Consider the following 13,446-nt stretch of genomic DNA (forward strand, 5'->3'; position numbering starts at 1 on the left):
CCCTCTCCCTCTCTCTCACCCCCCCTCTCCCTCTCTCTCACCCCCCCCCTTTCTCTCTCTCTCTCTCTCCGTCTCTCTCTCCGTCTCTCTCTCTCACCCCCCCTATCTCTCTCTCTCCCCCTCTCCCTCTCTCTCTCTCTCTCTCACCTCTCCTCCTCTCTGTCCCTCTCTCTCTCTCACCCCCCCCCCCCCCTCTCTCTCTCTGTCTCTCTCTCCCTCTCTCTCACCCCCCCCCCCCCCCCCCCCTCTCTCTCTGTCTCTGTCTCTCTCTCTCTGTCTCTCTCTCTCTCTTTCAGGTGAGACTGGTCTGCTGGTGGGGAAGATCACTAAGATCTCTCCGTTCGTGGGCTACGCGGGGAACCGCCAGCAGACGGAGAAGAAGCGTCTGTTCGACGTGGTGAGGAAAGGAGACCAGTACTTCAACACGGGAGATCTGCTCTGGATCGACCGGGAGAACTTTGTGTATTTTAAAGATCGAGTCGGCGACACGTTCAGGTGAATGTCTCTCTCTCTCTCTCAGCCTCTCAACATGTATGATAGCTTGGTAATGTACGTTCAGGTGAATGTCTCTCTCTCTCTCTCAGCCTCTCAACATGTATGATAGCTTGGTAATGTACGTTCAGGTGAATGTCTCTCTCTTTCTCTCAGCCTCTCAACATGTATGATAGCTTGGTAATGTACGTTCAGGTGAATGTCTCTCTCTCTCTCAGCCTCTCAACATGTATGATAGCTTGGTAATGTACGTTCAGGCGAATGTCTCTCTCTCTCTCTCAGCCTCTCAACATGTATGATAGCTTGGTAATGTACGTTCAGGTGAATGTCTCTCTCTCTCTCAGCCTCTCAACATGTATGATAGCTTGGTAATGTACGTTCAGGTGAATGTCTCTCTCTCTCTCAGCCTCTCAACATGTATGATAGCTTGGTAATGTACGTTCAGGCGAATGTCTCTCTCTCTCTCTCAGCCTCTCAACATGTATGATAGCTTGGTAATGTACGTTCAGGTGAATGTCTCTCTCTCTCTCAGCCTCTCAACATGTATGATAGCTTGGTAATGTACGTTCAGGTGAATGTCTCTCTCTCTCTCAGCCTCTCAACATGTATGATAGCTTGGTAATGTACGTTCAGGTGAATGTATCTCTCTCTCTCTCAGCCTCTCAACATGTATGATAGCTTGGTAATGTACGTTCAGGTGAATGTCTCTCTCTCTCTCAGCCTCTCAACATGTATGATAGCTTGGTAATGTACATTCAGGTGAATGTCTCTCTCTCTCTCTCAGCCTCTCAACATGTATGATAGCTTGGTAATGTACGTTCAGGTGAATGTCTCTCTCTCTCTCAGCCTCTCAACATGTATGATAGCTTGGTAATGTACGTTCAGGTGAATGTCTCTCTCTCTCTCTCTCAGCCTCTCAACATGTATGATAGCTTGGTAATGTACGTTCAGGTGAATGTCTCTCTCTCTCTCAGCCTCTCAACATGTATGATAGCTTGGTAATGTACGTTCAGGTGAATGTCTCTCTCTCTCTCAGCCTCTCAACATGTATGATAGCTTGGTAATGTACGTTCAGGTGAATGTCTCTCTCTCTCAGCCTCTCAACATGTATGATAGCTTGGTAATGTACGTTCAGGTGAATGTCTCTCTCTCTCTCAGCCTCTCAACATGTATGGTAGCTTGGTAATGTACGTTCAGGTGAATGTCTCTCTCTCTCTCAGCCTCTCAACATGTATGATAGCTTGGTAATGTACGTTCAGGTGAATGTCTCTCTCTCTCTCTCAGCCTCTCAACATGTATGATAGCTTGGTAATGTACGTTCAGGTGAATGTCTCTCTCTCTCTCTCTCAGCCTCTCAACATGTATGATAGCTTGGTAATGTACGTTCAGGTGAATGTCTCTCTCTCTCTCTCTCAGCCTCTCAACATGTATGATAGCTTGGTAATGTACGTTCAGGTGAATGTATCTCTCTCTCTCAGCCTCTCAACATGTATGATAGCTTGGTAATGTACGTTCAGGTGAATGTCTCTCTCTCTCTCTCTCAGCCTCTCAACATGTATGATAGCTTGGTAATGTACGTTCAGGTGAATGTCTCTCTCTCTCTCTCTCAGCCTCTCAACATGTATGATAGCTTGGTAATGTACGTTCAGGTGAATGTCTCTCTCTCTCTCAGCCTCTCAACATGTATGATAGCTTGGTAATGTACGTTCAGGTGAATGTCTCTCTCTCTCTCTCAGCCTCTCAACATGTATGATAGCTTGGTAATGTACGTTCAGGTGAATGTCTCTCTCTCTCTCAGCCTCTCAACATGTATGATAGCTTGGTAATGTACGTTCAGGTGAATGTCTCTCTCTCTCTCTCAGCCTCTCAACATGTATGATAGCTTGGTAATGTACGTCCAGGTGAATGTCTCTCTCTCTCTCTCAGCCTCTCAACATGTATGATAGCTTGGTAATGTACGTTCAGGTGAATGTCTCTCTCTCTCTCAGCCTCTCAACATGTATGATAGCTTGGTAATGTACGTTCAGGTGAATGTCTCTCTCTCTCTCAGCCTCTCAACATGTATGATAGCTTGGTAATGTACGTTCAGGTGAATGTCTCTCTCTCTCAGCCTCTCAACATGTATGATAGCTTGGTAATGTACGTTCAGGTGAATGTCTCTCTCTCTCTCAGCCTCTCAACATGTATGATAGCTTGGTAATGTACGTTCAGGTGAATGTCTCTCTCTCTCTCAGCCTCTCAACATGTATGATAGCTTGGTAATGTACGTTCAGGTGAATGTCTCTCTCTCTCTCTCAGCCTCTCAACATGTATGATAGCTTGGTAATGTACGTTCAGGTGAATGTCTCTCTCTCTCTCTCTCAGCCTCTCAACATGTATGATAGCTTGGTAATGTACGTTCAGGTGAATGTCTCTCTCTCTCTCTCTCAGCCTCTCAACATGTATGATAGCTTGGTAATGTACGTTCAGGTGAATGTATCTCTCTCTCTCAGCCTCTCAACATGTATGATAGCTTGGTAATGTACGTTCAGGTGAATGTCTCTCTCTCTCTCTCTCAGCCTCTCAACATGTATGATAGCTTGGTAATGTACGTTCAGGTGAATGTCTCTCTCTCTCTCTCTCTCAGCCTCTCAACATGTATGATAGCTTGGTAATGTACGTTCAGGTGAATGTCTCTCTCTCTCTCAGCCTCTCAACATGTATGATAGCTTGGTAATGTACGTTCAGGTGAATGTCTCTCTCTCTCTCTCAGCCTCTCAACATGTATGATAGCTTGGTAATGTACGTTCAGGTGAATGTCTCTCTCTCTCTCAGCCTCTCAACATGTATGATAGCTTGGTAATGTACGTTCAGGTGAATGTCTCTCTCTCTCTCTCAGCCTCTCAACATGTATGATAGCTTGGTAATGTACGTCCAGGTGAATGTCTCTCTCTCTCTCTCAGCCTCTCAACATGTATGATAGCTTGGTAATGTACGTTCACGTGAATGTCTCTCTCTCTCTCTCAGCCTCTCAACATGTATGATAGCTTGGTAATGTACGTTCAGGTGAATGTCTCTCTCTCTCTCTCAGCCTCTCAACATGTATGTTAGCTTGGTAATGTACGTTCAGGTGAATGTATCTCTCTCTCTCTCAGCCTCTCAACATGTATGATAGCTTGGTAATGTACGTTCAGGTGAATGTCTCTCTCTCTCTCTCAGCCTCTCAACATGTATGATAGCTTGGTAATGTACGTTCAGGTGAATGTCTCTCTCTCAGCCTCTCAACATGTATGATAGCTTGGTAATGTACGTTCAGGTGAATGTCTCTCTCTCTCTCAGCCTCTTGGTAATGTACGTTCAGGTGAATGTCTCTCTCTCAGCCTCTCAACATGTATGATAGCTTGGTAATGTACGTTCAGGTGAATGTCTCTCTCTCTCTCAGCCTCTTGGTAATGCTTGCTTAAAGTGCCCTAAACAAACTTTTTAAAAGGCCATAGGTTTGGCTGCCACGTGACCTAATTCCGAATGCCAGATGTTAGCAGCTAGCGCCCCTCAAAAACGCTCACATGAGAGGCACGGTGGCACAGTTGGTAGTGCTGTCGCCTCACAGCTAGAAGGTCCTGGGTTCGATTCCCGCTGGGGGCGTGTTCCCTCCTCCGTGTCGTCAGTGCCCATACCCGAGGTGGGGTTGGCGAAAGGGCCTTTCTGTGTGGAGTTTGCATGTTCTCCCCGTGTCCCCTAGGGTAGGTACCCTCACAAAAACATGCAGTTATCCTGGTCTCTAAAACTACCTCCCCCTGGCCAGCCGGGGCGCCTGATGGAGGGGAAAGGAACTGGTCGGAATAACGTGATCCTTCCACGCGCTACGTCCGGCCAGGGAAACTCCACCCTGTCAGGTGTAAAGGAGCAGCTTGGACTCCTCATGCATAGAAGGAGGCTCCCGACATGCGTGGCAGGTTAAAAGTAACCAGTGGCATGTTAATAACTAACCCGTGGCAGGTTAAAACTAACCCGTGGCAGGTTAAATCTAACCCATGGCTCCTGACATGCATGGAAGGTTACAACTAACCCGTGGCAGGTTAAAACTATTTCAGGTGGAAAGGAGAGAACGTGGCCATGTGTTATATGTTATATATTTATTCATGTTCAGGCGGAATATCTTATGTATTTATTCATGTTCAGGCGGAATATGTCATGTATTTATTCATGTTCAGGTGGAATATCTTATGTATTTATTCATGTTCAGGTGGAATATCTTATGTATTTATTCATGTTCAGGTGGAATATCTTATGTATTTATTCATGTTCAGGTGGAATATCTTATGTATTTATTCATGTTCAGGTGGAAAGGAGAGAACGTGGCCACCTCAGAGGTCGCAGACATTCTCACCATGGCGGACTGCATCGCTGAGGCAAATGTCTACGGGGTCAAAGTTGAAGGTAAATAAATGCAATTTGGACTTAACATCCATAGATCTGAAAAGAGGCATCAGTCTAATAATTTAGCGGACTGTCTGTCAGTCAGTCAGAGTACTTCCTTAGCATAGAGCAAGACAGCTGCTCGCTTTCTCCGCCATCTCACAACGCCACGACGCACGGACCGCCTCACGGAACCTAGCGCCTCCTCACAACGCCACGACGCACGGACCGCCTCACGGAACCTAGCGCCTCCTCACAACGCCACGACGCACGGACCGCCTCACGGAACCTAGCGCCTCCTCACAACGCCATGACGCACGGACCGCCTCACGGAACCTAGCGCCTCCTCACAACGCCACGACGCACGGACCGCCTCACGGAACCTAGCGCCTCCTCACAACGCCACGACGCACGGACAGCCTCACGGAACCTAGCGCCTCCTCACAACGCCACGACGCACGGACCGCCTCACGGAACCTAGCGCCTCCTCACAACGCCACGACGCACGGACCGCCTCACGGAACCTAGCGCCTCCTCACAACGCCACGACGCACGGACCGCCTCACGGAACCTAGCGCCTCCTCACAACGCCACGACGCACGGACCGCCTCACGGAACCTAGCGCCTCCTCACAACGCCACGACGCACGGACCGCCTCACGGAACCTAGCGCTGCACAGCCCTGTCCTCCAACCTCAATCTGCCCTGCATTACACACGTCAAACATTGTAACATTCATTTTAATTAAATTAATTTGCGTCAACAAAAAAAAATCTCCCCGCAAATCACGTGTCACCAGTGAAATGCATGTTGGGACGGACACAGATTAATACTGGGACACACTTTTCCGCGCAACAGACCCACACGGGTAAACAATTCCCCCCTCCCCCCTATCACATTACCCACACTGAACATCATTTGCTGTTCATATATTCAGAACGGGTAAGGACTATATAATAGATGTAACAAATGTATATAATGTATACAGAGATGGGAAGTAACCTTAACCCATTTTGGTGTTAGCATTATGTTATGCTTTAGCTATTGAAAAATAGAAGATCTACAAGCTCGTAGCGCGCCACCGAGTGGCGCGCTATGAGCTTGTAGGTCTGCTATTTTTGAAAAATCGAAGAACGACTGACATAGAAACATAGCTTTTTCAGAAAACTGTCAGGATGTAGAAGACATTTTTAGAATCTGATCTCAGGTCAAAATGGGTTAAATTGAATAGCCTTCAAATGATTTATTATTATGTATTTCTACACAGGGCATGAAGGAAGGATCGGCATGGCTGCCGTCACGTTGACAGAAGACTCGGAGTGGAACGCAGCTGAAACATTTAAGCTAGTGAGCAGCTTCCTGCCTGCGTACGCACGACCTCGTTTCATCAGGATACAGGTATGAACCAATCGGCAACAACCTCGTTTCATCATCAGGATACAGGTATGAACCAATCAGCAGCCTGCCTGCTTAACGACCTGGCTTCATCAGGATATACAGGCGTTAACCAGTCAGCAACGACCTCGCTTCATCAGGCTACAGGTGTTAACCAATCAGCAACCACCTCTCTTCATCAGGACGTACACGTATTAATTAACCAATCGGCAACGACCTCTCTTCATCAGGATATACAGGTATTAACCAATCAGCAACCACCTCTCTTCTGTGATTTTATAGAGATGACGGGTCATTACTGTGATGTGTTATAGAGATGACAGGTCATTACTGTGATGTGTTATAGAGATGACAGGTCATTACTGTGATGTGTTATAGAGATGACGGGTCATTACTGTGATGTGTTATAGAGATGCCGGGTCATTACTGTGATGTGTTATAGAGATGACGGGTCATTACTGTGATGTGTTATAGAGATGACGGGTCATTACTGTGATGTGTTATAGAGATGACGGGTCATTACTGTGATGTGTTATAGAGATGACAGGTCATTACTGTGATGTGTTATAGAGATGACGGGTCATTACTGTGATGTGTTAGAAATGACAGGTCATTACTGTGATGTGTTATAGAGATGACGGGTCATTACTGTGATGTGTTATAGAGATGACGGGTCATTACTGTGATGTGTTATAGAGATGACAGGTCATTACTGTGATGTGTTATAGAGATGACGGGTCATTACTGTGATGTGTTATAGAGATGACAGGTCATTACTGTGATGTGTTATAGAGATGACGGGTCATTACTGTGATGTGTTATAGAGATGACGGGTCATTACTGTGATGTGTTATAGAGATGACGGGTCATTACTGTGATGTGTTATAGAGATGACGGGTCATTACTGTGATGTGTTATAGAGATGACAGGTCATTACTGTGATGTGTTATAGAGATGACGGGTCATTACTGTGTGTTATAGAGATGACAGGTCATTACTGTGATGTGTTATAGAGATGACGGGTCATTACTGTGATGTGTTATATAGATGACAGGTCATTACTGTGATGTGTTATAGAGATGATGGGTCATTACTGTGATGTGTTAGAGATGACAGGTCATTACTGTGATGTGTTAGAGATGACGGGTCATTACTGTGATGTGTTATAGAGATGACGGGTCATTACTGTGATGTGTTATAGAGATGACGGGTCATTACTGTGATGTGTGTTAGAGATGACAGGTCATTACTGTGATGTGTTATAGAGATGACGGGTCATTAATGTGATGTGTTATAGAGATGACGGGTCATTACTGTGATGTGTTATAGAGATGACAGGTCATTACTGTGATGTGTTATAGAGATGACGGGTCATTACTGTGATGTGTTATAGAGATGACAGGTCATTACTGTGATGTGTTATAGAGATGACGGGTCATTACTGTGATGTGTTATAGAGATGACGGGTCATTACTGTGATGTGTTATAGAGATGACGGGTCATTACTGTGATGTGTTATATAGATGATGGGTCATTACTGTGATGTGTTATAGAGATGACGGGTCATTACTGTGATGTGTTATAGAGATGACGGGTCATTACTGTGATGTGTTATAGAGATGACAGGTCATTACTGTGATGTGTTATAGAGATGACGGGTCATTACTGTGATGTGTTAGAGAGATGACGGGTCATTACTGTGATGTGTTATAGAGATGACAGGTCATTACTGTGATGTTAGTCACAGGCACCCCGCGGTTTTATTTGATGGGACGTGTGTGGACGTTCTGGGCATCACGAGTGTTAATGAGTGAATGAATGTGTTTTACAGAGCTGTCTGGAGATGACGGGGACGTTCAAGATGAAGAAGGTGAGGTTGGTGGAGGAAGGCTTCGACCCGGACAACATCTCAGACCCTCTGTACTTCCTGGACCCCGAGCAGAAGACCTACGTAGTCCTGTCCCCGCAGATCTACAAGTCCATCGTGTCACGGAACGTCAAGCTCTAACCACAAAACTACAAGTCCATCATAGTCCACTTGCCAAAATGTGAACCCTGGCATTTTGAGTACCCTAAAGTTGTATGCTCCCCAGCATTTAGAAACTGCCGGATGCTAACTTGCACATGTTGAGCAATTTAATATTTGGCATAATATGTGACCATACCATTAACAACCCATATAACGGCCAAGCTACACCAGGCTTTTCTCACGTGTTTACCCTAAACGCGCGGCCCGCGTGTGCGTTTTTTAAAATAGGACTGGACCTAAATTAAACACACGTGCGGGGGTAAACGCGCCCGTTTTGTGCGCGAAAAGCCTGGTGTAGCGTGGCCGTGAGGCAACAAAATAATTCATGCGTTAATACTTTAACCGACAGCATTATTAATCCCTCGCTAACGTATTGCCAAGGTTTTATCGCGCGTAACACTTACTTTGAAGATCCAAATATCCGTAATCACATATTACAATGACAAACTGCTGTGTGTGTTGTCATGACCGGTTGTTGTTATCTCGCTCGGCGTTGGAAAAAGCTGACCACGAGTATCACAGCGCCTGCTACAGGCCGTTGAAAACGTTGAAAAATGTCTGGGCCAGAAACTTTATATTTTACACCCTCGTGTTCCTCGTTTCCGGCGGGCAGACGGTTAAGATGATTATCTTTGTCCATGAAGCTTTCAGAAGGTTCCCCTTCCATGACTTTCCCTAAATATTCGATTCAAATCATCTCAGATTTTTCTTTTTTTTGAGTGGTGCAACCACTCCAACGAACAGCAATGTCCGTGTTCACCTAACTAACTATGTGACTATGTGACTATGAGCACGAGTACCAATAATGACTACCAAAAGTGGTGCTGTTGTGCCAGAAACAGAGAGAGAGAGAGATAGTGCTGCACTGTTGCCTGCTAATGAGAGACAGAGAGAGAGAGAGAGAGAGAGGGGGGGAGGAAGGGGGAGTTGCACCACTCAGTTCACACAGGTGTGATTTTTTTTAACATCTGAAACTATGAATTTAAGCATAGGCTACTTATACCATCTCTTACTTGAGTCATGCGAGTGTTGCCACTGCTGACCTCATCACATTTGTGATGACGGCTATGGCCGTTTTTAGCCCAACAAGGAGTGTTTTTTTGTGCAAAACGAATGCTTGGAATGGATTCAGAATCAAGAAAACCCCCAGTTTGACATGTCACATGCTATACTTAACCCATTTTGGACTGAGGTCGATTAAAAAAAAGGCTTCTAATCTAAATCCTAACATTTTTCTGAAAACCCCATGTTTCTATGTCAGCGGTGCTCAACCTTTTTCATGTCAAGGACCCCCAGAATTCTCTCTATTGGGCCACGGACCCCCATCTCAAAACATGTAGTTCCAGGGACCCCCCAGAAGCCAATATTTTAGTTCAAAATGTTTGCTCTGAAATATATATTCAATGATTTGCACCACATTTTCACGATATTTCAAAAATAGCAGACCTACAAGCTCGTAGCGCTATGAGCTTGTAGATCTGCTATTTTTCAGTAGCTAAAGTATTACATAATGCTTGAAACACCAACGGGTTCCCGCCTAAAATGAGTTAAAGCATGATGATTCCCCCCCCCCCCCCCCCCCCCCCCCCCCCACATATGCCAATTATGAAAATTACTCAACATATATGCAAGTTAGCATCCAGCAGTTGTTACATGCTGGGGACCCATACGCAATATTTCTAACCTAAAACATTTGGGTACTCAAAATGCCCTTGTTCACATTGGGCTCTATGGACTGGCAAGCAGACGATCACTTCACGGGAGCCCTAACAAGCCCTGTCGTTCCTTCACTCTGTAGCAGCGTCTCTGTCCTAGCAGGCGAACATTCTGTGAAAATAGCTGAACAAACATTCTCTGAAATTAGTCGACCTGTAAGCTCACAACGCAATTATAGATCGGCTATGGAACAGAGACGAGTCAAGTGCTGCTGAGATACAAAAAAGGCGATGACTCCAGTGGACTGTCACCCAGTGTTTATTTCGTCGACTAGACGAAAGACGAAAAATGTTCGTCGACTACCTTTTTCCAGGATAAGTCATTTTGCATTTGGTTGCATGCTGAAAATAGCAGATCTACAAGCTCTGCGACGCGTTGTGCGCTTGTAGATCGGCTATTTTCAGCAAGTGTAAGAACAGTCATTACGACGGCATCAAGGCCCGCCAAAATACATTTCAGTCGACAAAATCATCTGTAGATTTAGTCGACTAAAATCTTATGATATTTAGTCGATTAAAACTAGACTAACACTAAAACATTCCAGGTGACTAAAATGTGACTAAAACTAAATGAAAACTATTCAAGAGACTATGACTAAAACTAAAATCAACATTTTGCCCGAGTTGTTACACAATAGCACAGAATCGTAAATAATGTCAAACCAGATCAAACCCAAACACGGTGAAATAGCACAGATTGGCAATTGGCCTAGAAAACCACCCAAATCCCTACCTATTACACGACTACTGTTGTGACCGCGACGGAGGCGTGGCTTTCACTAGTATTGTACGTACGGAATTGCCAATCCATGCTTTTTCACCGGGTTTGGGTGAGATCTGGTTTGACATTATTTACGATTCTGTGCTATTGGGTTACAACTCGGACGGATTTACTACTGAACTTCGCAACATTTGACGGCAACTTGCACGCCTCAGCGTGCTCGGTGGTGTCTCTCGTGGTTGAAGTTCTTTAAATCGGCTATAATTTAGTGGGGGAGGGATTTGGTGTAAAGAGAACAAAGGAGGTACGGAACCCTGGGGTTAAATAATGGTCCAAAAAGGTTCAGATTGCATGTCGAGTACCAATTTGAATAACTTACTAACTGTATCTACTAATCTCAGGTACGGAGGCCTCTTTTCCACCAGGGTTGGAACCGGCCCGGTTCTTAGTCCATGAGCCAGAGCTCCAAAATCGGAACGTTAATTATGAATTATGAGTGGGCAGCAGAACCATAGGGTCAAGTACATTAACATGGTAACCCTTCCACAGTAGTAGCTTTTTCATATTTTACATTTTTTTGCATATTTGACTATATAATGCATCATTTGCATATTTAAATATACAATTTCAGAAAACTTGTAATACAATACATCATTGTCTTCTGTGTAAGAAATTAACTGGGGACATTTCATGGTGATAACTATTAATTAAATCTTTACATATTCACCTTATCATTTACTGTATATAATGTAGGTGAAAATAACAATGTGTGAATATGAAAAAGCTACTCCTGTGGAAGGGTTATCATACATTAATTCACTTATATTGATCCTATAACTAATTGAATATACGTATGGTTTTGCACACTCAATTCGTAATTAACGTTCCAATTTTGGGGCTCTGGCTCATGGACTAAGAACCGGGCCTGTTGAACCCTGGTGGAAAAGGGGCCAGACTGTAATTAACTCTATACTGTACAGATGATCTACTTTATGATGTAATGTATATGTACTTTTTCATTAAAACATTGATTAAGAGCTGTTATTTTCCTCCCATTTTGTTTTTAAATTAGGCTGGGACTCGATTAAATTCCGCACTGGGGCTGTGACATAGCAGCCAGCTGCCATACAGCAGAAACTGCAGTAGACACACACACACACACACACACACTTTAACAATGTATTTATGTCCACACAGAGGAATTTGCATACAAGGACATAAATAGTTCAGGTGCAGCAAAGTTACATCCACAAAATCAAGGAATATGTCGCGATACAACAATAATGTCACCCAGCATTCCATGGGTAGTGTAGGCATGCATCCTACACCGGCCACCAACAACCAGTCCACGGGTATGTCTCAGGCTGGACCACCAGTCCACTCCTGCATTGCCGCCCGGTGTCCTATCGTTCCCGGTAGCGTGGCTGCCGGGAACTGCCCTCCCTGTGGGGGTGTGGAACGACACCGGGCACTGCACTCCCTGTGGGGGTGTGGAACGACACCGGGCACTGCACTCCCTGTGGGGGTGTGGAACGACACCGGGCACTGCACTTCTTGTGGGGGTGTGGAACGACACCGGGCACTGCACTCCCTGTGGGGGTGTGGAACGACACCGGGCACTGCACTCCCTGTGGGGGTGTGGAACGACACCGGGCACTGCCCTCCCTGTGGGGGTGTGGAACGACACCGGGCACTGTACTCCCTGTGGGGGTGTGGAACGACACCGGGCACTGCACTCCCTGTGGGGGTGTGGAACGACACCGGGCACTGCACTCCCTGTGGGGGTGTGGAACGACACCGGGCACTGTACTCCCTGTGGGGGTGTGGAACGACACCAGGCACTGCACTCCTTGTGGGGGTGTGGAACGACACCGGGCACTGTACTCCTTGTGGGGGTGTGGAACGACACCGGGCACTGTACTCCTTGTGGGGGTGTGGAACGACACCGGGCACTGTACTCCTTGTGGGGGTGTGGAACGACACCGGGCACTGTACTCCTTGTGGGGGTGTAGAACACGTCTGTCGAATATGAAGTCGGTGGGGCAAACTGTTCTCGAGTTACGTGGATTACACACGGACAGACGTACAGACAGACAGAGACTTGGTGCATTTATAGATAGATAAAACAAGTGTATCTGTTAACCGGATGTGGCCAATCGGGACACGGTATGCAATCATTAGTGCAACATGTATGTCGAAAGAAAGAAAGAGAGAAAGAAAGAAAGGTTATGTCCTGTTTCTGGACAATCAATATCTGTTGGATATTTTTTGATTTCATAAACTTATCAAGGAAATAACTTGAAGAGAGAGAGAGAGAGGCAGGGAATTTTATTTAAAGAAAGATAATATTCCCAGCATTCTCTTTTTTCAAAACATTGGTTTCATTGATAATTCATCAATAATACATATATCTTTTAAAGAGGGTGTTTTCAGTGTGTTGAATTCAGGAGGTTAACCACAGAGGAAGAGGAAGGGTTGCTATGGTGATGAGCTGACTCCACAGAGTGACACGCACGCACGCACGCACACATGCTGCAAGAACGGGTCATTAGTGCAACATGTATGTTGATATATATGTATATATATGTATGTGTTGTATATGTAGAGGTACAATGTGATTAAATATTACATTTAGTAAATGATGTTAAGATGGTTGACAGGTGGACTGTATGTGACGTAGTGTTTACTGCAAGTTGA

General features: G+C 45.4%; 1 protein-coding gene across 3 annotated transcripts in view; it reads left to right on the top strand.

Annotated features, from left to right (window-relative positions):
- LOC306934061 (long-chain fatty acid transport protein 2-like) overlaps nucleotides 1-11,789 on the top strand; it is a 30,536-nt gene extending 18,747 nt beyond the window's left edge. For all 3 annotated transcript variants that reach the window (XM_079516514.1, XM_079516513.1, XM_079516515.1), the window contains 4 exons: nucleotides 297-495; nucleotides 4,814-4,911; nucleotides 6,157-6,287; nucleotides 8,116-11,789. In XM_079516514.1, coding sequence (XP_079372640.1) covers nucleotides 297-495; nucleotides 4,814-4,911; nucleotides 6,157-6,287; nucleotides 8,116-8,292 — 605 coding nt within the window. In that variant the 3' untranslated portion in view covers nucleotides 8,293-11,789. The remainder of the gene's footprint in view (nucleotides 1-296; nucleotides 496-4,813; nucleotides 4,912-6,156; nucleotides 6,288-8,115) is intronic.
- The last annotated feature ends 1,657 nt before the right edge of the window (nucleotides 11,790-13,446 follow it).

Source organism: Electrona antarctica (assembly GCF_951216825.1).
Source record: "Electrona antarctica genome assembly, chromosome: 1".
In the NCBI taxonomy this organism is placed as follows: Eukaryota; Metazoa; Chordata; class Actinopteri; order Myctophiformes; family Myctophidae; genus Electrona; species Electrona antarctica.